The sequence below is a fragment of the Solea solea genome, chromosome 7 (assembly GCF_958295425.1).
Source record: "Solea solea chromosome 7, fSolSol10.1, whole genome shotgun sequence".
NCBI classification, from domain to species: Eukaryota; Metazoa; Chordata; class Actinopteri; order Pleuronectiformes; family Soleidae; genus Solea; species Solea solea.
In genome coordinates this window covers 2862364-2887160 of record NC_081140.1, presented here as the reverse complement: position 1 = coordinate 2887160, position 24797 = coordinate 2862364, and the positions used below count along the sequence as shown (strand labels likewise).

General features: G+C 41.2%; 1 protein-coding gene across 7 annotated transcripts in view; it reads right to left on the bottom strand.

Moving 5' to 3' along the window:
* Positions 1 to 5553: 5553 nt before the first annotated feature.
* Positions 5554 to 24797, bottom strand: part of fam131ab (family with sequence similarity 131 member Ab) — a 30310-nt gene continuing 11066 nt past the window's right edge. For 6 of the 7 annotated variants that reach the window (XM_058634691.1, XM_058634690.1, XM_058634687.1 and 3 more), the window contains 4 exons: positions 19539 to 19632; positions 19180 to 19362; positions 11879 to 12010; positions 5554 to 10790 (listed from right to left, as the gene is read on the bottom strand). In XM_058634691.1, coding sequence (XP_058490674.1) covers positions 10138 to 10790; positions 11879 to 12010; positions 19180 to 19362; positions 19539 to 19608 — 1038 coding nt within the window. In that variant the 5' untranslated portion in view covers positions 19609 to 19632 and the 3' untranslated portion in view covers positions 5554 to 10137. The remainder of the gene's footprint in view (positions 10791 to 11878; positions 12011 to 19179; positions 19363 to 19538; positions 19633 to 24797) is intronic. The other variant, XM_058634688.1, reaches the window with a different exon arrangement.

The window sequence follows — 24797 nt, the reverse complement described above, 5'->3', positions numbered from 1 at the left end:
GTTCATTCAGAACCGATTGTTCTCCTCTGTTTGAGAGGAGTGGTGCCCCGATTTGAGTTTGACTCAACTTTTTATAAGAAATGAATTATTCCATAATTAATCAATTATTAATATTCTAAATTCATAACCAATCACGCCCCTAATCCCAACAATGGCAAAACTGTAGTGTAAAGCAGTTTTGAATGGTCATAAAGACTAGAAAAGCCCTATATAAATACAGACCATTTATTATTATAATAATCATAATATATTTTATTTAAAAGCAGTGATGTGGATGGAGGAGGAGGATCTGAGGGAGCGGGAGGAGGTGTTGAAGGGCCAAGATTGTGGATGGACTTGAAGGTGTATAGGAGGATTTATCATTCCCTTGCTGTCATAGAGTAAATTGCCTCTGATACATATATTTCTAGTTTTTCTGTCACCATTCCATTATCTTTGCTATCACTGCCCCATAAAGGGTCGTGTGAAAATCACCATAAGTTACATACTGCAGCTCTGAAGAAGCACTAGAGTCACTACAGTTCAGGATAATAGAGAGTGTATGAAACTTATAAATGTAGAGACTCTGCTGTCTCCTTCAAATGGTCACAGTCAGCAGTATGAGGAGTTCATGTGTTCAGCTATACTCTCCCTGAGGTCTAGTAAATCCACTGGGAGTATACTTTTATTCTCTCGGCAGCACGTGTCCTCTCCTGAACTCTAACAGATAGTAGCAGGTGCACCACCATGGCCGAACTGAGAAAACAGGGAATTATGATATGATGTTAACGAGGCAAAAAGCAGATAAGCCTGTGGAGAAGCCGAGGAGGGTGAAGGAACATCAAAGAAGCTTTGTTTGGCCTTTCTGAACATTAATTATGGTCACATCAACCATGAGCTCCTGTGAGTGAGTGAACCCCACAGTCGAGACAAACTGCTGTGTTGTACTTCAGTGATTTTATTTTTAATGCTGTGTCAGGATGGTGCAATAGGCAGAAACCCTGGAAACGTAGCAGTTTCTTGATTCATGTGTAAATCCTGCTGAGCCTCTTCCAAATTTAATCCCTGACACAAACTGCAGGGATGTTGCTCCGTCAGTTGGTCAAGACTTAAGTTCAGACTGAAATGGAACTTTATTTTCAACTTTAAAACATAATTTAAAGGTCTAGTGGATGGTTAATTGGCAGAACATCATTTTCTACCCATTTGTCTCATATTTTGTGTAAATTCTACGATTTTACAAGGGCCACAGAGAGTCAACCATTCACTCTCACGGTCAGTTGAGAGTGTCTAATTTACCTCATCAATCAACCAATCTAAGTATTATGAACACTATTCAAGACGTTCATTTTGGGTAAAGTGGGATTCAAACTTGCGACGTTGGAGCTTTGCTCCCAATAATGAAATGATCCTCTACAGCCATTGGTGGCTTGCCCCTGTGGCAAAGACAAGAGTGCTAGCCATTACACCAACCATGTGGCCCCACATGATGACCATTTTGTAAAATATAACATTATCACATTGAGTCAAATGTAATAAAGTGGGATATCAGCAAACACATCTAAATACTGTTACTTCTGGTTTCATGGGAATGTCACAGTGGGTTGCCACTTGATTTCAACTTGTTATAAAACCAGTAAAACTATAACGGGGTGGAGTGGCTCAGTGGTTAGGACCGGCAAAAGACATCATGTTCGCAATGGTCGCAAGTTCGACTCCACCCTTGTCTGATTGTACTCAGTTCCATTGTATATCACTTTGGATGAAAGTGTCTGCTAAATGACATGTAATTTAATGTGTAATAAATTGTTATGTGTTAACATTCAGTTGTATTCAGCAATATATGGTGTTCACTAACCACAGCAGATGATTTTTATTTGCAAGATATTTTCTTTTACACCAGATGCCCTTCCTGACACAACCATCCCTTGACCTGCTAGGATTCAAACTGTCAGCCCTCCATTTACAAATCAAGTTCCCTTTCCCCTAGGCCATGGGCTGCCCAAATAATGAATAGAAAATAATAAATATATGAATACAACATACAATGTAATGCAAGATAAATTAATGCAACACACATTTTTTTTTAATATGATGCAATGAATATCCATGCATAGATAGTTATAAATTGGCAGTGGGGAACCTTCAGGGCCTTCTACACTGTCAGAGAAGGCCCAAAAATAACTGTGGACTAAATATGAGTTGATGTTGTCTGTGTACAGAGCCTTGAGATAATGTATGTTATGATTGTGCTATACAAATAAAATTGAATTGAATTGAATTGAAATGAATAGTTAATCAAAAGAAACAAATGTGCAAAGACTTCATGGTCACAAGTTGAACTCCACCCCTGGCAGGTTGTACTCAATTCCCTTGTAAGTTGCTTTGGATAAAAGCGTCTGCTAAATGACATGTAGAAAAGAAAAATATGAGTCAGAGAAGATAGTTAGATATATTCCTCTTTGCAGTTGCAGTTGTGTGTTTGGATTGAAAATAAAGTGGAGACAGCAACAAGTTATTGATTTCCTGCTGGCGATGGGTTCATGTCAGGTCTGGATTCCTTGCATGTCTTGTGTACCTGCCCTATTCGTATGTATGGTACGTTAACTGGTCTCATCAGTGACTCACCATCAGGGTGACCTGAATGAACCTTTTTCTTCATCTTTTATCTGGATACCACTTCACTTATAGTTAGGCACATGGAATGGACTTGTCTTTCGCTCACACGTCCAGAGAACACACCACTGACACAATGTGATTGGACTTGGAATGAAAGATATCATGGTCAGGTTGGTCTGAGTCCTTCTTGTGTATCTTGTGCTTCTAGCTGTAAACATGTAAACACATAAACATCTATTTGGATGGTGTTATTTACTCCCTGAACTACTGTGCATCAGTGTTAGAATGGATGGCAGAAGTTTGTTATTTTCTCTTTTGGATTTACTTGTACTTCAAGTGACATAAAACCAGAGGTGGAAAGTAATTCATTACATTTACTCACGTTACTGTAATTGAGTAGGTAAGTCATTTTTAAAATTTGTAATTTTACTTTTTTTTTTTTTGGTAGTACTGTACTTCACTACATGACAACCCAAACCCTGGTGTGCTGTGGCGTGGCGACCCGAGTGGAAAAGGGCCATTAGCATCTCAACATCATGTGACGCCGATCACAAGACGCGCGGTGGTGTTTAGAAGCCAGATTCTGTCACCCTAACTCAGCGGTTCAGACAATGTTGACTATCGACTCGCTAGGCCAATGTTTGGGTGTGTCGCTCCATGTGGTTGTCGCGGTGTCATCAGTGCTGTTGTATGTGTGTGTGGTGAGGGCACGCGCCAGCTTACCTTACAGTGGCAGTGAGTGGTGATGTCGGTGCCAGGCACCGCTCAGGTGTGTCATGCGTGATCAATGGGAAACAAGCTTACCATCATGCCGGGTGGAGTGGCTGTCGGAAAGGGAAGCACGTACCCTGACTGCAGAGCTTTATCTGGTATTTCCAGATGTACCGGGAGCGCAGTGGTACAATTGGTCTCGATTTACGTCTGTATTGTGTGTATCTCCTTTTCAGTTGCTGTATTTAATGTATTTTGATTTTCTATAACAAATGCGTTTATTGTTGTGTTAATAGTGTAGTGTATTGATTTGAAACTGTCCAATCTGATCTCACCTGTAAAGTGCAGCCAAAGCTCCTTTAAGAGAGGAAGCTCCTTCATTCTCTTTTTATTATTTTGTTTTTACCCCTTTATAAATCTAAGTCATTATTATTATTATTATTGTGTCGGAATGTTTTTTTTTTGTAAATACAAGCATTTTTCCCCACTTTAAATGACAACACAGGTTCAACTTTGGTGGCTGGCATATAGAAAAACAAAGAACCTCCTCTTCACAACCTCTGCTGCATCATCTTTGGCTAAGCCAGACCTCCTGTCACAATACCCTTCCACAGTCTCTGCAAGTTAAGAATGTTGCATGTGTGTGTGTGTGTGTGTAGGTAAGAGAGGCCCAGATGATAATACACACAAGCCATGGCTTGAAATCAACAAGGTCCTGCTCTGATATTCCCCTCTCCATCCCAGCTCACCAAATTGATTAGCAAGCTCCCCGAGGACAGATGATGTCATGGAAGAAATGAAATACTCACTGTAGAATCACTGAGACCAGCTCACTGCTGTCCTCTGCCCTGGTAATAACTTAATAATGATGATGTCTTCGTGTCAGGGAGCTAATTGCAGCAGACTTTAGTGTGCACCACAGTGAATGTACAGTAGTAAATGATATTGAAAGAGGTGAATGTAATAGTCCATTAAAACTCCTCATAGCCATTAAACACTGTGTCTCCGCTTTTGCTCCCATCTCTTATCGAATTTAAAAAAAACAAACCACATCACACAACCTGTTTTTTTTGCAAAGAACAATGACAATATTTTATTCATTTGAATTAAATTTTTTTTATTAACTTAAAATCATATTAGATGCAGCAAACAATCATCAAAACCAGGTGGGAATATTCAAATAATTACATTCAGCTAAAAGAGGAAGATAATTACTATAAATCATAAAGATTTCAGAGGGACTGTGAAGACAAGTGTGTGTTTGACTGATGAAACATAATTCAGTTACGATGTAGACAAGATGATACATTCATTTAGGGTCATCTGTTTGCCTCTCACCCTGTTAGTTCATGGTGACTTTGTCTCTGTTGGGGAGCGGTATGGCTTTGCTCTCTGAACGCTCATGTGCCATCTGTGTTGTGTGTCTGTTTCCAGTATGTGTGTGTGTGTATCCAGTGTCACTGTGTGTACACATACCGCTCGAGGATGGTGGCACATGTTAATTAAGACGGAGGAGGCTAATGTGGGTTAAACACAGATGCTCTCAGTGAAGATTAGACTCTGTAAGTTCAGCACTTTTCCCGCCCCAATGCCTTGTTTCCACGTAGTTTTGTTTTGTATCCATAATTTATGCATTCTGTCCCCCATGTTCAAAGCATGGAAAAACATTTATTTTTGGATAAATATAGATGCCAATGCAGCTTTGTGGAAAATCAATGAACCTGGTTAGTGGTTAAAGTACATTGTTTAGGTCCATTATAATACCCTTACACTGTATCTATTGATACACACAAATAAATAAATGTAGGATGTATAAATCGCAGCCAGCATGGCCATGTGGGCTCCATTTGGAATATATTTGGGCTGAAAATATGGGTCAGCACAAATATACGGTTTGGGCGGTGTGTCCGTGGTTTCCATGCTGGCCCCATATGTGTTTGCCCACTTCAAGCCCATGCACACTTAGGCTACCTGGGTACTATCTTATTAAGTGGGCGTGGGCAAATTATGCAGGTCCCATATGGTGTCAAGAACATGGGCCCCACATGGGACACACATATGGACAAACACGGGTGGAGACACCATGGAAACTACAGACAAATCCACTTGGGACTCATATTGTCAGCCCAAATATAAGCCTTATGTTGGCTGGAATGTAATAATAATAATAATAATAATAATAAATAATAATCTTTTCCATAATAAAATGACTAACATATTTTAACCACAATAACATAATTAAAATGTGTTCAACTAGCTGACAAAGTCTTTATTTAATTATATAATCACACACATTGAAAAAGAAAATGGTTGACAGGCAAGTTCACTCAAACTAACTTTAGCAAGGAGATGTTGACAACTTGCTTTCTTAATTTGAATGCACTTCATTTATTTAGTTGTAACCATTATAAAGTTTGTTTTCTGTTTACTTGGTTTTTTTCTGCAAAATGTGACTTTTTCAACTTACAAGAGGCACATTTCAGCACAAAAATTAAATAGGTTGTCTCGCAAATTGGACACAGAGATATGTGGAACTGAGGCATCTGTCTAGGCTATTATTACAGGTTAGCTCCCAATATTCACTGCTGGAGGTCTGCAGGACTGGTCTCTGGCCTGGACCCTGCAGCTTTGTTCTAAAATGGAAAGTAGGCCATGTGATGACGGGGCGCATCACCACCAGTTGAATATTCATGCACCCATCCTCCTGCCTTGATAATGTCCACCAGATGTTTTGATGTCTTTTCATAGCACTGGGTGCTTCCGTCACTATCACACAACGAGACTAACACACACACAATCTGGGTCACTTGATAAGTGTCCAAGGGCATGGCAGTATGGTAGGCTTAGCAGGCAGTTGCTTGGGGCCCCAGATCTCAGTACTGAAAGCTGCTTTCAGACCTGCACTGAAGCCCATATATGTTCTTGAAGTTGTACACGGTAACTGTATGTCAGAACAAAAATATTCACAAAAGTTAATCTGGACTTTTCTGAACTTCTCCTTCCAGCAGTCCTGGATTTAAAGTCCTGGTTTTCAAATATTCACCAGCTCCTTTAAACATCACACATGTCATATGTGAATGACAAACTCTTTACCAACAACAAAATGTGCAAATCCAATTTTCCATGTTTTTTCCAGACTGCACAAAAATGAAAATAATCATTTAAATACCAGCAACAGTTACTTGACACCAGTCAACTTCTGTATAAACTATTAATGCATGAACTATTACTGTATTTGCTGTCGTTTTTTGCATTTTCATTGTAAAACATTATGAAGAGTATAAATGATCTAAAGTCTCAGTTGTGAACCAGCTCCTAAAGGGTGGAAATAGTAAGTGTTTGCTGTGTCGCATTGTTCTTTGCGGAATTCATTAACGGGCAACACTGTGTCACATTGACATCAGGCTACTAACATGGCTGACGTAGCTATCACCATCTGACCCATACACTTTAAACTGTACCATTTGGATTGGTGGAAATGAGCCTTTAGTTGAAGCCGCCCAGGACCCTTTTTTTACCTGGGGCCCCCGAAACTCCCTTGGATCGCCGCTAGCTTGATGCAACAAACCAGAGCACACTGTCCACAGACACACGCGTGTCTGACTGTCACATGTCATCTGTCATTGTGCTGTGAAATATTATCACCTGTCCACAAACGGTGGAGAGTTTCCTCAAAAAATGCCACTTAGAAAAGCTTGTGGCAGCGATGAAGGGAAGTGAAGGGGAAAAAGACAGGAGGGTTGAGAAAATGAGGCAGACAGGAAAGAGATACGCATCTCTTGTTCGTCAGGCGCTTTTATAATTGAGGCTAATTGTCTGTCGGCAAAGGTAGCACTCAGATGTCCTCCTGGTTACGTAATGTGCCCCACTGTCAGGATAGAGGGAGGGAAGGCGAGAAAGAGAGGAGCGAGGGAGGGAATGGGAGAAAAGAGGGAAGGATGCAGAGAAAAGGGGGGGGGGGGGGGGGCATGGGAGGATGAGGAGGCAGAAAATGACAGGACAGAGGGAGAAGGATGGCGAGGGGAGACATTCGTCAGGCTGTCTTTGTGTGTCAGCGGGAAATGCTCCGTTCCTATGGGGACAAGATGTTCTCAAAAAGGCCAAGTAGATGGGGAACTCGGCCAAAGAGCAATTTCTACAAAGGGATCCATGTTAGACAGTGGGGAATGAATGAATGAATGAATGAATGGATGAATGGATGATCCTCATAAGTAAGTCACTTCAAGGAACACGTCTTCTCTCGCTCTTTCTCTCACTCATTCATAAACTTACACACTCATCTCTTCCTGGGGACAGGACAGGGAAACATTCACCAAGACAGACAGGGGAAAATGCAGTGGACAGAGGACAGAGGACAGAGCAAGCTGATAAATGAAAAGAGGAACAAACGATGCTGCACTCACGTCACCATGCAGGTCTGCACAAAAGCATCGGCCCGGCTTTTAATGTCAACTGTGACAGTCACAGAGATCGGCGGGCTGTAACCTCCAGCTGCACTGAGCGACACACGTAGGAGATACACACAGGAGGCGCACAGAGGAGACGCACGTAGGAGACACAAGTAGGAGACGAAACAGGATACATGGAGGCCTCGCCCCAACTCATGTTAGCAGCATTTTACACATCTCTAGCTAAAAGAGAAGGGGAAGGAGGCCAAGCTTTGGACTGTGAGTGACAGAAGAGTGGATGTGATGATGGTGATGATGATGATGATGATGACAGTACAATTTGGGAGGTGAAATGTGACAAATGAAAGGCACAGCTTCAATGGTTCCCCCTGAGTTGCCACTGTCACTGAGTCTCTCCATTAGCAATGTTATCCTCCTTACCATAATTAAAAAAATGCCTCAAACTACTTTATCTTTGAATTTTCTCTTTGATATTTTTAATTTCCAGTGCCAGGGAAAAAAAAATCTGCCTCCAACGAAAGCCCAGCTACACCACACACTCTTTTAAAGGGAATTGCTGCATCTGAGGGGTTTTGGAATGAGACACACACATGCAGTGCAAGCTCCAGTAGCTTGATGACATCGTACATTACAGCCACACAATAACAGAACGTCGACCACACCCACTTTCTGCACAGTCACGCCACATGAAAGAAGAATGCAGGGAATTCATCTGTGCTTTAATTATTTGTAGACAATAACTTTTGCACCAATCACACACGCACAAATATGGAGGATCATGTGGTGTTATGCGTTGATGCTCTGGTCCAATGGGATTTCCTGAGTTGTATGAATGACAGTCCCTCTGGGGGAACCTCAATGGGGTTCCTCACATCACCATGGAGATGGAAGTTTCTGCATGTGTCATGTTAACATGCCCTTTTGGAAACATCATAGAAAAAAAGGGAACGGTGTATATTAAGAGGCAAAGCTTTTTTTTTCACAAGTCAGTATGAGAGAAAAGAAATAAGATAAAGAAGAGCATTTTTTTTTAATTTTTACAAAAGAAAATCAAGAGCTCTTCATGAGGATGGTGACAAATGGCGATAACAAACCAGATCACAGTATCCTCTTTTGAAATGAAAAATAAAATCATAGAAACGTTTGTGTTCACATTGGTTAATCGTTTTTTCCCAGTAGACTATATCACATAGTGATAACGAAGAAAAAGAAGAAATCTACAGCCACAGTAGCTTCGTGCAAAAAACCACATACACTGGCACGCCGCAAAGGCAAAGAGATCAAGCAAGACAACGCATACAAAAATATAGAAAATCTCCAATGCAACTCATCTCTCGCTTCAACCTGTGCTACTTCCTGCCAAACACGTGGTGCGGAAGAGTTGCTTCAGGAACATTCTCTTTGTGTTTGTTGTCGACTGTTGGCTGCTGCTGTTGTGTAATGTTTTTTTTTTAAAGACAACCAAAGTTCTCGTGACTTCCACACAGGAATCCACAGAACCTCAAACGTATCCAGTAGCTATAGCTGATCATTACGGCAGATGTCCATCATAACGACGCTCAGGATGATTAGAACAACAACATGTGTTTGGGTGATAAAAAAACTAGTACAATAAAATCATTCCATCATTCCCTTTGTGACAAATCTTTTTTTTCAACTTTACATAAAATACATACTATGCCCTGTCACTGTAAAGACATTCCAGCATTTGCTCATAATTGGACGTGACAGGGTTAAAAAACGGTTTTGGCAAACTCAGCAAGCCATGCCCAAAGGATGCGATTTTGTCTCTTGCAAAGGAGTGGGGGAGGGAGGGAGGGAGGGAGAGGTGGAGGAGGTAAGGGCAAGTCCAAGGATGCAGTGGTCAACCTGCCCCCGCCCCCCACTGGGGGAGATGCTGGAGAGATGGGCGTGGGTTACACAGAAGAGCTGAGATTATAAACCGTGCTCGGGACCTCGTCAGCCCATCGGCGTCAGCACTTGAGAAACACATGCACAAGAGAAAAGTCAGAGTTTTGGACTTGGTCGTTCTGTCTGCCTAGCAACACAGCATCAATGTTTGGAGTTACTTTTCACAGGAGGGAGGGGCCAAAAAACTGTGACCACAAGTACGTCATTGATCCATTTCTCCTGTTCTCACACTGATAAAAAAGATTGTTTGGACGCCTTCAAAGAAATTAGTGTTGATACACTGGCGGAGGGCGAAGCAGTTATGAGGTGGAGAGGAGGAGTTTTAACCTGCTGCAAGTAAGGCAAAGACGAAGAAGATGATTTACATTTTTAGACAGAGGAGGAAAAAAACCATACATGCGCAATTGTTAAAATTTAAAGAAAACACCGCGGAGGGTGGTTGATGCAAAATAAAGAAAATGCTCGTAACAGTTTGGAGGCATGTAATGCTGATGTGGAAAGAGAGGAGTCATTGGTTGTTTGGTTCTCCTGCCCTCTCTTCATCTTCCTCTTCTTCATCCTCTTCATCAAGTGACACCACACCAGAGGAGGCCACGTCAGAGACCCTCCGGCGTAGGTCGTAGTTCGGCGGGAACTCCACCCCATTTGCCTCTGCCTCCACCTGGCACACGGTGTTCTCATAGTCCTTGCAGGGGGTGTCGTCGTCCTCCCCTGGTGACAGGTACGTCTCGGAGTAAGACATGGAGAAGCAAGGAGAGTCCTGACCCCTGCAGGGCCTAACGCCCCGCCCACCTCCGCCCAAGCTGTGGAATACACAGTCCCCCCCACCGGGCCCACTCTGCCCCACTCTCTGCAGTCGGGCCAACAGCTCCTCCCCTCCCTGCAGTGCTGACAGGATCTTTGCAGCAAGCTCGGCGACATTGCTGTGGGAGTGGGTGCCATGGTGGCCGCCCAGGTCACGCAGCAGTGGGTGGTGCTCATCCAGGCTGCAGAGGCTGGAGCACAGGGTATCTGGGGAGCCTGCCGTGGGGGACGGCTCTCCGCTGCCACCTCCCTCGCCACTTCCACTTCCACCCTCGCAGCAGGGACCTCGTAGACCTAGATGTTGGCAAAGATGGCTGTGGATTAGGTCCTTCAAGTAGGGAGGATATGAGGGCACATCTAAAGAGAAGGATATAGACTGTGAATGTGAAGTCCGGGAGACAGCCGAAGAACACAATGAAAATGTAGCCTAACGTGTGGTTCATGCTTTATGTGTCTGTGTGCCCACAGAGGTCCACGAGGGACCGCGTAACGTACATTTATCAGAATTAATCAGCCACCATTTTGCACTTTGGATCAAGCAGAACCTACTTGGCATGAAATTGTAAATGATTTATGATAAGAATAAATCTGGAGTCCAAGCATCTAAGTCATTTGATGTACCATCAAAATCATCTTGGAGAAGTTTGCTGAAGGTTGAAATCCTACATTGTGTTGCTTTTAGGACTGACTTTATGATGTCTGTCAGACAATATATCCCTACTGGCATGCGGTATTGTTTATTTTTGTTTCCCTTGTTAGATCACCTCTAATGAATGTAAAGGAAAAAGTGTGGTCTGAAAATACGGAAATCAAAATCTATAGAGCAGTGATTCCCATAGTCTGGGTTGGGGGTGAATTTGTGTATAATGTGTATATATTCTGAATAACATACATACAATATATACTTTTTACCAAATCAAAATATGGCTGTACATTACATATTTTCACTACATAATGAACAATGAACAAATGTTCTGTTTTTTCCCAATTTTTATTGTGATTTGGGTCACGACCATTTGTCATCTTTAAAAAGTTTGGGAACACTGCGATAGCATTAGCATATCACGATACAACAGCCACATTGCAGGGTAGTATTGGCTGCACAGGTTAATGCTGGTTCAGTGTAATCAAAGTGAAAGCATTGGTACACACACACACACACACACACACACACACAGGGTCCCCCCCTCACAGATCATCCTCACACACAGACGCTGTCTCTGCAGCAAAGCCAATCATATTAAACTTGCAGGAGGGAGATCATGTTGCACTGAGGAAAAAAAACAAAACGTCGCGAGCGGATGAAAAGTAGGGCACTAGGACAAAGACGGACGCAGAGAGAAAGAGGGTTAGGGAGTTTGACAGAAGAGGGCAATATGAAAGCAATAAATATGATTTAGCCTCACCTCGGCTATTGTAGTGTGTGTGTGTGTGTGTGTGTGTACCTGTGCTCTGTGTGCTAGGCTCGTTGGCAGGCAGAAAGTCTTCATCATATGAGTCATCGTTGGACTCGTCACCATCCACAGAGGACCAGGCTCTCAGCTTCGCCTCTGCGATAGCGAACTGCTCTGCCACACCTTGGAACACACATGATTACACGTTATCCACACCCACATATTTGTATATGGAAGCAGTTAGATGGTTGGCACGGTAACAAGTACATGTGGCTCTTTTTCGGTTTTCGTTGGCAGGTCCGAGTGAGAAACCGCGAGCACTGAGAGGTCTTTGGATCTCTCCTGTGGCTGGTGGAGTAAAGATGGCTGTCACTGGACGTTTGACAGGTTACAGTCTGTGCAGAGTGACGATGACAGCAAATGTCTGGAGAAGAACGTTAATATAAAACAAACACTGGTTGAGTCTGTCATGGTGGGGATTCTTGAGAGAATCAACAACGTTTTCTATCTTGATACAAGAACAGGAAACCAACCGTGGTCAGGCTAATGAGGCTAATTTACGACCTCTACTGTAACACTTAGAACAAAACAAACTTTTCATATGCTCTTACTGTGTATTTGTCAGAGCAGACTCATCAGTGACACGCCATCACTGTGAAACAATACAAAACAGAGTACATTTATAAGATTGTCATTATTATTAACCTGATTTTCTCCAACAAGTCACGGCCACTGATTAATCCTGATAAATCCTTAAAGGGGACATATTATACCTTATTTCCCCCATTAAAATAGTTCCCTGGTGTCCTAATGAACATGTCAGTGACATGCTTTGGTCAAAATACCATAAGGATGAAGCACATTAGCAGTTCAATAACCCTGCTAAACCCGCCCCTTTCAGAACGCTCGGTTTTCGTGCATGGTCCCTTTATATGCAAATGAGACACAGGCAAACACACACCCACTTCTTCCAGGGGGTTTCTGATTTGTCCTCTTTACAGCGCTCACTCGCTCAGCTGCTTCTCGTCTCCCCCTCCCTCCACTAGTTCTCTGACAATATCAACATGGCAGCGTGCGCAGAAAACAGCGAGAGTGCCGTCACAGGAAGAGACGTCCTACATAAGGATCAAGCCGAACACTGCCCAACTGTAAATCAGTTAAAACACTTAGGGACAGCACAGCTGATCGCCACCGCTGATCGCCAGCAGCGCGCGGTGAGCTGAATAAACTGGCGCTGTATCAGACCGGTGACTGTATGCTCCGGAGCTGGCGATCAGTTTATGTGACACAGCTGCCGCTGTATGTGACTGTATCAGACTGAGTCTGTGCTCCGGTCATGGAGGACGTACTGAACAAATATGTTTAATTAGGACGTGTCAGAATGGTCAGTTATGAGCTCTATGTGACCTTTTCTTAAAAATGTGTGTGTTTGTACGTCGGTGAAATACGTTCGCTGACTAAATACAGCGACCGCTGGCCGCAGTCTGATGTGAAGTGGTGCGAACACACAAACACACGTTTGCTGACTTTATCCGGCACATTAGCTTCATATATAAAATCCTCTGAGGCTGGAAGTTTGTGTAAAACACTGTGCTCCACTGTGCAGCCACCAACAGCACACTTGTCCCTCCGCGTTGACATAATACCTCTCTTCCTCCCTCGCCTGCACTCTCGCAGGGTGGAGCTAAGGTGGAGCTCTCCAAGTAAACTTACTGGTGGGCGGTAACAATCGCGGTGAAATGCGCATGCTGCCGTCATAAGCGCAGGGAATTCAACATCGCGTGTTTTATCGCCTATACTTACACTAAGGGGAACCACGAAAACATGACGGAGTATTCTTTTTCCACACTTTGGTGACTGGTAGGGCCTCCAGAGTCCCAAATATAAGTATTAAAATGGTTAAAAAGTTGATTTTGCATAATATGTCCCCTTTAAATAAGGGAGAAGTAAAAATAAATAAGTGGACATAATGATGTGTAGTTTGAAATCTATGTAATTTTTATTGTATGTTACCAATAATGACGAAGCTCATTGTGATTATGATTTTCTTTTGTGAGTTCCTTCACAAAAATAATGACAGATCCATGTCATTCTCACTATCCCCACCACTGACCACTGATCATTTACTTCTCCAGTCTCTGGTTGGGCTTTTGTTTGTAAAATAGATTATAAAGCTGACAATGTGATGCAAAGCACATACACACATAAACCATACAATTATAACAAATATAAGTTTAGCTATTTTTAGTGCCTGAATATATAGGGAGTGTAAATACACTCACACACTCACATGCATGTAAACGCACATAACAGTAAAAAGACCAACATCACTGTTGGTCACCGTGTGTTTGACCGGAGGTGACTCAGCATGTGCCAGAGCTGGTAAACCACAAGGTCCATGAAACCAATCACCGGCAATTATCATCAGCAGCTGACTGAGTCCCACTCTCCCTTTCTCCTGCCTGGGTCTCTCTTATCCATCTGTTTTGTATTCATCACCCGCCTTCTTCATGTCATGCTTTTCTTCTAAGCTGCTCTCTTCATAAAATGCTCTATCGACTCACCTAGCTCCCTCCCTAGCCTTGTCCCTCACTTCTAATTTGGATTTCAATCTCTCTGACTCTCAGTGTCCCCCCTCTGAGTCTCTCGTCTCTGGTTTTTACTCAGTATTCATGCGTTGTCTCCCACAGAGAGCGATCGATGGACTAATTCATCTTCCACTGTAGCTGGGCCCTGAACTCTACTCACAAATGCTGGCGTGTCTTCTGACAAATGCTTTGAAAGACTTGTGCAATTCTTGTGAGTGAGAAAGAAAGAGAAAGAGAGTTTTGACCTGCACATACTTTTTAAACTGTACATCACTGACCTACCGAACCCCAAAAAGTAACACTCAGACACTCAGATCTGTACTGCTGTTCTCCTGTATCTAAACTAAACTTTCTATATGTGGACCCACTTTTTTGAATTAAATCTTCATTTTATGTGTATTGTTCAAAGCATATACACATACATCATACGAGTAAAAAGTTTAGTTTAGGGACCCAAAAAAGGAGGTTGAAGTAATGGAAAATGACACCAAACCGAGTTGAATCAAGTAGCGCTAGAACTGTATAATGGTAAAGTGCCACATGCGATGATGAAGTAGAGCACAAAACCCTCAGGAGTTAGTGTAAGACTTGCATACAAACTAACTTTTTTGCAACCAGTGGAAGTGCCACCTGCTGGCCATTCAAGAGAATACTGATTTAAAGGGGAAGTTTGTAGTTTCAAGTGACATCGAGAGAAAGGCTGAAAACACAGAAGTGCTCCTCTGCTCACCATCACATAAGTTAAACTTGAGTATATTGTTATTGTATAGATCATAGACGTGTGTGACAGACAAACTTACTGTTGTTTTTTTCATATCCTGTTAGCATATGTGCACTACCTGGTCTACAATATGTATTTATATAATGTTAGCATCTCTGTCCATTAGGGCTGGGCGACATACCGATAGTAAGAGTTATACCGGTATATTTTTGAAAGAGATATGTAGTTGAGACAATATCGCCATACCGGTATATTATATATTATGTTTATGTTGCCTTGCGAACGCTATTTAATAAAGCCAACAGCTTCTCTCTGAGCCTACAAGCCTAGTTCAGCTGCTCAGCCACGCCCCTTACATGTACGTACTAGGTAGTGTTGTCCCTACAGCGCTACGCATCACAGCAGACATTTGAACGAAAATGTGGTGGACACGGTGCAGGTGGAGAGTGAGCAGAAAAAGAATAATGAACTATTCTTAAATAAAATGTGTACTTTTACTCCAATACATTTTTCTTAAACATCTTCGTTACTCGTTAATACAAAATAAAAGTTGAGTTAGTTTTTAGCGGCAACAGCTGTTAGCCGCAGATTTAGGCTCCAAGTGGACTTAAAACACACCAGCGGCTCGTTGTTTACCGTGTCCGACACCGAGGCTCTGGTCTCAGGGTTTCTGGTCTCCTGTCTCTGGGTTTCTGTTGTACACGCCGGATTTCAGCTACCAGCTGTTTCAGCTCTCAGGTGTCAGCTGAGCAGCCAACCGGTGAGCAAGCGAGCTAACCCGTTTTGTTCAAAATGTCGTTATAATATCGCCATTCAAACAAAAAATATCGCAATATCAGTTTTGGTCCATATCTCCCAGCCCTACTGTCCATCACATCATACTGTAAACGACAGTGTAATCGACAACATCACTTTGATGGGTTCTCACATTACAACAGTTGTTGCCTGAGTAACTTCAGCTGAATGATTATGAAAAAAACAGGAAGGAGAATTATGACTAATATTTATGTTCCATACTTTTATGTTACTGTAATACTGAATAACCTACAAACCATCTGATTCTGATTCTGATTCTGATTCTCCTGCTGGTGTGTCAGAGGTAAACTGGTGTTCTTGTGCCAACTGTAGGGACATGACTACAGACCAGGAGAGGAAAATCTAAGGCCAGATTCCAACCGTGTAAAACTACAACACTGCTCCCAGTAACTGCCTTGAAGGGTTTTGTACATTCACAGACACTGGGAGGATTTTACCTTCATTATCCTGCCTGTAGATATTTCATATGTTCATTTCAATTCATAACCAGAGCTGGGTAGTAACGCGCTACATTTACTCCGTTACATATACTTGTACTTATACACGTACTTTTACTTTTACTTGAGTATATATTTGAACGCCGTTCCATTTTGGCTAAGTGGCGGTTGTTACTTTTTTTTTTTTTTATTACATGCGCATACATACATCTATTTCTCTCCCTGTTGGCTATGGCTGACAAAATCTTTCTCCGGGTTTTGGTCTCTTATCTCTGGGTTTCTGTTGTACACTCCTGTTCTGTTGTACTTTTACCGTGCCGATGTGTCTGAATTGGATAATCAAAATTTGTTGTACTTTTAGTCAAACGGTGATGTAGGCTAATTAATTTCCCAAAGGTTATTTATTTTATTATAAAGACCGTATTTATTCTTTATTTAAAATATTATTATGTAACATATCACACAAGGACGCTTGCAGGTAAAAACGACAAAATATTTTATCGGAAGTGCCTTTCGTTTAGACGGTGACAGCGTTTTTGGGGCTTAAAAACGCAAAAATCTGAAGCCACCCTCCAGAGTGGAAAACTTGAATACGCTCCGCCGTATCGTCTCCGTCTACACTGGCAAGAAGCATCGAGTTTACATCACAACGAGTTTACATCACATACATGTGCCAGTACAGGGAAATAAACAAACATGTCAGATTATTTCCATGGGACGGACTTTCAAGCTGCTCTGGCAGCTCTAATAAACGTACAGGAGTCTTTCCACGAAATGTACACGATATGTACAGATAATATTACTGAATAATCTGTTTTGCTTTTCGCGGAGAGGAAAGAAGATTTTGCACATGCGCTCATACATGGCGGTGTTGTGTGATAGTGTATCACAGCGCCACCTAGCCGCCTGGCATGCATACCCAATCGAATTCCACACACTTTTGTGTCACCGTACGCACGCAGATTTCCTCCCGAAAACGCTCGTCTAAACGCGGAATAAAAAGTGAAGACGCGACGCCGCTTTTGCGTCTTCTGTTCAGACTGTCATCATGTAAACGTAGCCTTAATTTGAACATTGCTGTTTTATATTATAGTGTGTCTATTTTGTACCGTTTGTGTTGTTTTGAGTATTTCAAAAATAAATCCGGAGAAACTCAGTACTTGTACTCTTGAGTACTTGAGTAGTCTTTTTACTGCATACCTTTTTACTCTTACTCGAGTAATTATTTTCATGAGTACTTTTACTTCTACTTGAGTAATTGTTATCTTAAAGTAACAGTACTTTTACTTGAGTAATTGTTATCTTAAAGTAACAGTACTTTTACTTGAGTAATTTTTTTGACACATCTACCCACCTCTGTTCATAACATACATTATTAAGACTTTCTTTGCTAATATAGCCCCAGAAATACTACAAACTGTACCTTTAAGGCACTTGTGCCCTTGCTTTCTCTTTATTAAAGCTTCATCAATTGATGTATTAGGCCAGATTCAAAGTAACTTGTTTCAAAAGACTACCCATGGTGTAAAAGGACTACCGTCTTTAAACAATGCACTGATTGTTTCATCTGCCAAATCTGAAAATTCACTTCAGGTTCTCTGAACTTTAACATTTGTCTTGTTTGATCCATCGTTCCAGTTTCAAATAGCCAGAGAATACTTAAGTGGATCTTGTAGGAAAAGTCATGTAAATATTGAGATAAAAGAGGACAGAATAAAGAAAGGAGGACAAGAGGAGGCACAGAGGAAAAGCGCTCAGTCACTGTGGCTATAGCCAGGAGCAAAACCTTACTGTGCAAATTAACCTTGAGAGTCTGCATTGCAGGGGGTGAGCAAGCGAGCGGGGGGGGGGGAGGCTTCAGGAAGGCCAGGATGACAACGAAAGAATAAAAGATAAGAGAAAAAGACTGAGGGGAACTTTCACAGGATATGAACGGGAAAGAGGAGGGAAATGCAGAGAGCAGGAATGCAAATAGTGGAAAAGCAAAAGTTGAAGTGAGTTTTTGAAAAAAGAGGAGATGGGTTAGTGGTAGATGAGCAGTACTAATTGTAAGATATCTTATGATATGTTCACTGCTTCATCTCACTATTGTACAACCTTTTCAAACTGGAACATTTATTTCACTTTCCCACACCAAAGTCCATAGAGAAGTCAGTGGTTTTAGCTGACAGGAACACAGGAGCTGCCTTCTTTTATTTAAGTTTGTCACTTAAATAAATCAGAACGAAGGATTTTTAAAATCAAAGACACAAAATAAAACTTTTGAACATACTTAAACAGTGGATCCACAACTCCTATGTGCTGTGATGTAAAATCATTGATTTTGTCCATAGACACTGGTGAAGGAAAGTGACACAATCTACAGACATATCTATAAGATATATCATGCACAGATTTTTAATAAAACGGATTCTGATTTTCAAATCAGAGTTAAATCGCTATTTGGTTCTATTTCCAAAATTGCAGTAATATCATTTTACATTACAGTCTTTTAAAAAGGCATCATTTACTACATCCTTATGGAATCGTTTGTAATCAGCAGTATTGATTGTTCTTGACCAAATACATTTTTAAATCTTTACCCTTTTGTTATGATACTTACTGTCATCCCTGCTGAACGTTCACCATTGATTTGTATATTTACATTTTGTATATTTACATGAGGCCTTTGCCATAGGTGTTTTTATGAAATGGCTAAAGGACAGTTGGACATTGCAATATTTGTGTAATGAATAAACAAACTCTACACACGGCACCAGAATAATAATGATAATACAATAGAGGTCTTACCAGCAGCAAATCGTGCCTCCTGTTCTCCCTCAGTAAGATCAGAATAAGAATTGAAGTCTGGTTCCAGGGCTGCTTGAGTGTCTATAGGCTTACACCAGCCTTTCCACTCAATCAGGTGGGCCACTCTGCCCTGCGCCATTGCTGTGGGCTTGGTCACATGGTCTTTCACTACCTGGGAAATACCTACAAGGCAAACATTAAAGGTTACGCCACAGCATAGCTTCATAGCATCACACACCTCTCATTGTGTGCTGTGTGTCATCTCCATTTGGTGTGACAGTGTTCTTTTTATCTTCAATTGCATAATGTTTGCAAGTAAAGTGCATTAAAGAAGCATGTGTGTTAAATGTTGCACTCACCATGCAGGGAGGATCGCGCTAATGCAGCAATCTCTTGAATGGTAAGAGCTCTTCTTGATTTTGGTAACATTTCAACGGTGTCGTCAGCATTCACCTGCAATGACAACAGTGAGAAAAGTGTGATTCTTTGGATAAAAGTGGCTCGACTCAGCAGCGTTGAATTACTAACTATTTTTTCTTTTTCAGACACTAATCAGAGTTTTTACACAAATATAATGTGCATGGCAGCAATGCACACACTCACACCCAAACACACACACACACACACACAGATATTCTTCTTAGGACACTGCATTGACTTCCATCCATTTGGACAGCCTAAACAAAGCTGTATCCCTATTCTTAACCATAATCAGTTAATGCCTAACCATAATTCAATTGCACTTAAAGTTCCTCAAAAATGAGGTTCTGCCTCATTAGGACCAGGTTTTGGTCTCCATGAGGACTACTGGTCTGGACTAAGGTCAGTGTTTATGCCAGAAAAGCTCCTGAAGAGGTAACAAATGCAACACACACACTTCTTACTTTTAAAGGTCAACTTTCTGGGCATCTTTGTTGATCTCCACCTGTGTTATTGTATGTTCACTAAGTACCTCAACAACAGCCAGTTAACTGTTATTGTTATATACACAGAGTCACAACCAAGGAAAAATGATCACTGTAACAAGAGGCATCCACAAACTGCTTTCATCTGGACAATGATATTAATAAATAATAATAACACTAATATACTTAATTTATCATACAAGATAAACACAATAAAAGGAAAATAAGATTTAAAAAGCAAAGACAACAATGAAATACAACAGTAAAACACAACACAGGGTGGAATGAAAAGGAAAGGTCTAAAGTCAAAAAGTAAAAACCTCGTTTTAACTTTGAGATAAAACAAAAGATGCAAATAAAACCGGAAAATACAACAAAGGGTGGAATTAAATAGGAAAAGGCTAGAGTCAAGAGGTTGAAACCCTGTTTTAACTTTGAAATAAACTAACACACAACACAGGGTGGAATAAAAAAGAGCTAGTTGAAGGCTAGAGTAAAAAGCAGAGCCCTAGAGTGTTTTAGATGAGCAGTATGTCAGGGGTTTTCTTTGAGAGGCCAGTATAAAGTACATTACAATAGTACAATAACTTGAAATAAAGGCATGTTTTAGTTTTTCAGTATCTTTTTTTTTGCGACCAATCTTTTTTTTATTTTCATTGGGACGGTTGATGAGTGAGGGGTGGACTTATGGGTATGTGTGGTTGTGTTTCTATCCTGTGAGGCACATTGTTTCTATGGATTTTTATGAAACATGCTGTATAAACAAAGTATGATTGAGCCATTGATTCAACAATCAACATTTTTTCTTAACTATAGCTTTAAATATGACAATTAAGTAATGTAAGCATATTGTAATGCATGATCACACTGTCAATTATTATGGGCCACCATCCGTTCACCTGGCACTTGATTTGCATGTTAATTTATGCAGAAGAGTAGAAACAAATATTTCGACATAAAGTCCACAAAAATGAGACTGCATGTTACTTTACTGGTCCGTTAAATTAGCCTCATGGCTAATGAGCACACTGTTGAGTTCTCTCATATTACAAATAATGTTTTGCTGCAATTAGAGAAGTACTATGTGTACTGAGGTGTAGAATGCTATGTTTTTGCACATCATATGTGGACAGAGCTCTGGGACAGCAAAAGATGTGAATGAAGAGAATTTTCTTTCAAGTCTGAATGAATTACAGTATGTAATAAAACCTCTTGAAAGAAAAAGTGATGGAGCTTGGTGTCCAAATGAGCAGATAGGTCATTTCCTTGCAGTGAGTTAACAGAACCAGACAGTGACAGGGCTAGAGCTGGATTAACTCTGTCTGCACACTGTAAGTCGAACCCCAGAGGGAGTATCAGGTGTTGACTAGTTCCTTTATCCGCTAACCCCTTTTTTAGTCCTACCTGGACTCACGTGGGAAACATGCACGTCAACAGCAACGGCCGCATGCAGCACTCATGCTCTTGTTGTTGTTACCTAATATGGGTCAACACACATGGCTGACTGAGCCCTTTAATGACAGCTTCAGGTAGACAAGTACATCTCACCTGGTGGTACAGATTGTTTCCAGTCGTATGGCCACAAGCACCTCAACAACATGCAAGGGTTCATTTGGGAGCAGCACCAAGTGAAACCTGAACAATTAGTAAACATGATAGTAGTTAGATACTTGTTGTGGTAGAATTAACTTCTGGAAGTTGTTTGCAGCCATATTGTTTACTAGTGCAATATTGCTGTTGGCATCGTGTCTTGACGTAAAACAAATCACTTACTGTGTGCTGCATGAAAATGTCGCCAGGGGATACAACATCTAAACACTGCTATGGTGGAGCTGTCTTAATAACCATTGTGTGAATGGACATGTATTTAATATTCAAAAAATTTTGCACAACAGCTTTAAATACTAGCATTTTAGGATCTTTGATCCCAGCTCCTGCTTTCAGATAAGCAGACACAGACACATTCATTCATACATGATGGGCAAGCTCTCCATCTCTGAAGGGCTCTGATACTGACTGTGTTTATAGCGCAATTCTATTTTACACTTTTATTTCATTTTATTTCATGCAACGCTGAATAATGCTGGAATAAAATGATCATTAATAGGACATATGCGTGCAGTTGCCGGGTTAAACCATCCTCTGTCTGTTTCAAGTGTCACGTCACAGGCCAGATTTTGCCAAAGCTTTATATAGAGTGAGAGACAGGTGTGTTGCAGGATTCAAAAAGAAAAAGAAAAAGAAAATTGGGGTCCCCAAACATCATCCATCCAGGTCACCAGTCCACCGCAGTGCCAACAAACATGGACACATAATAATAATGTACTCTCACACCAGTGAGCAATTTAGAGTGTCCTATTTACCTCTGCGTGTTTTTGGACCATGCACATTCATGCAACAACATGCAAACTCCATGCAGGAAGGCCCTTGTTCCAACCAGATTGTGAACCAGGCTATTTTTGCTGCAAGGCAACAGCACTAACCACTACCCCACCTTGTGCCCAATTCCTGAACAAATTTGCACAATTTTCCCAAATGTGTAGTTTTATGTTATTGAATATTACGATTTATATGTATATGTTTAAAATCTCTGAACATCTCTGGAAAATGATTTGTTAAAATAATATTAGCTTTAACAGCTATGGCCATAAATTAGTCGCTACATTATGTTCAAATTTGCTCTTGTCATGAGCCATTTTTAAGAAATGCATCTCCACATTGAGAGTTTGGGAAAAGCTGTAGAGCAGAAGTCGAATTCTCCCTTAGATCACTTAATTTACATTTTGATAAGGTTTAAGGACAGCATTTCATTCAGAAATGCCTAACAAGATTGATGACCCAATTTTTCCCTGATGAGGTCACCCTGACCTTCTTCTGTCAATTCCACTGAGTGACGACAAAGAACCAGAAGAGCAAACAATAGCCATGCCAACAAGACGTGTCTATAGGAAGTGCCCTGCAGGAGAGAAGAGAGAAGGGGGATCCTGAACTGGTGACGACATCAGCAGCCATTGCAAGGTGTGACGATGATACTCCTCCTGTGCTGCTCACAGATCAGCGAGAGGATAATATGGGGGAGACATGCCTAATACCCTTGAGGAACATTTCAGTGATGTATAGTGTTGGTCTTCTATTAAAAACCAGATGTCAGGCAGGTAACGTTGTTCCACCCACAACTGAATGTGTTTCATTTCTTGTCAAATGGTTGCCCAGAGAATTCACTGCATAGCGTGGAAGGATTTTATACATCTTCGGGGCTACCCAACCTTAAAATGTCTGTCTCACTCTGCTCGCTGCCTCGTCTGCACTTGATATTTCTTCCACTGGAGTATCCCATAGTGACAGGAATGATATTTCAGCGACATGTATGAGAACACAGCTCGTAAAGACAACTTGACATTCCTGCAGTTTGGAGGGGGATAAATTGAAGAATACGTACAGTATATCAATATGAGTTTTTTAAAAACCAGGGCTCCTTCATTCACACCTCCCTCCCCTGCTTCTCTACTACCATACTGAACAACAGAGGAAGACAGCAATTGAATTGGTCCACTGTAGCATATCGTATTACTACACACCCTAATATGCAGTGTATACAGACACACATGCTAATTCATATGCATTGATTATCTCAAACATAAAACCTAATTTAAGATTCCCCCTAACATTAAAGGGACTAATTGTTTAAAAAAAAAGTATTATAAGTAATAAAATACCATAATATTTCATCAGAGATTAAAACAATAAACAAAAAAACACGTTAAATTAAAATACTGGCCACATTAGATACCATTGGTGCATACAGTATATCCATGTATACTTAACATTTTTAACAACTTCCGCACACCAGTTGACAGGAGTTACTTTAACACAGCGAGTTGCAGCTATGGGTCATAAATGCCGAAAGTTACCAAACCAAAAAAGTCTCACTACCCCTCTCAAAAACATCTCAACCAGAGGAGAAACATCGAGGGCTTGCTGTAGAGACACAGTAGAGTCAGTATAGACGACTCAAAGTTGTAAAAAGATATGCCAATGTGGATACTTTTCTCCTGGATGGAGGGAAGCAAAGATTCAACCACGGTTATATCACATCTCCTCTGCTGTTGCTGCGGCTAGTCTACAATTTCCCTTTCCAGCTACACCTGTTGCTCTAACAAGAAAATGACCTGATGATTATTAAAAAGGAGTAGAGCAGTTGGCTACGGTATGCATTTCTTTGCGTTTTCCATTAACAGTACCAAAATAACCCCTCCCTCGGTGTACCAGGTTTGTACCAGTCCAAAGGTTTTTGTTAGTAGTTATGTGAAGCAATGACATACAGTCAGTGCTGACAGTGCTAGGACTACCCCAGACTCACCCCATGTCCCAAGAACCAGCTTAAGATATAGATTCTCGCTCTCACTGAAAATATGGCTACCATCTGGGACACAAGGAAAAGCTGATTTTGGCCTCTTTTAAAACAAGCTAACTGAATAAAATCTATGCCAGCTTAAGTCTCTGCGGACTGAGAGGCTGCGTTTCATAATGGATCACTTAGGCTCTGCTAATCATCGCCTGGCTCTCTCACTGCAACACAGTCACACCCAGATGGTGCACAGTGATGTACAGTGTAATGGAGGCAAGGTGGAATCATCATTATCACCATCATCACTCTCATCATCATTTGCAAGACAGTTTTAGGATTTAAAAATAGCCTTAATTTAAAAATAC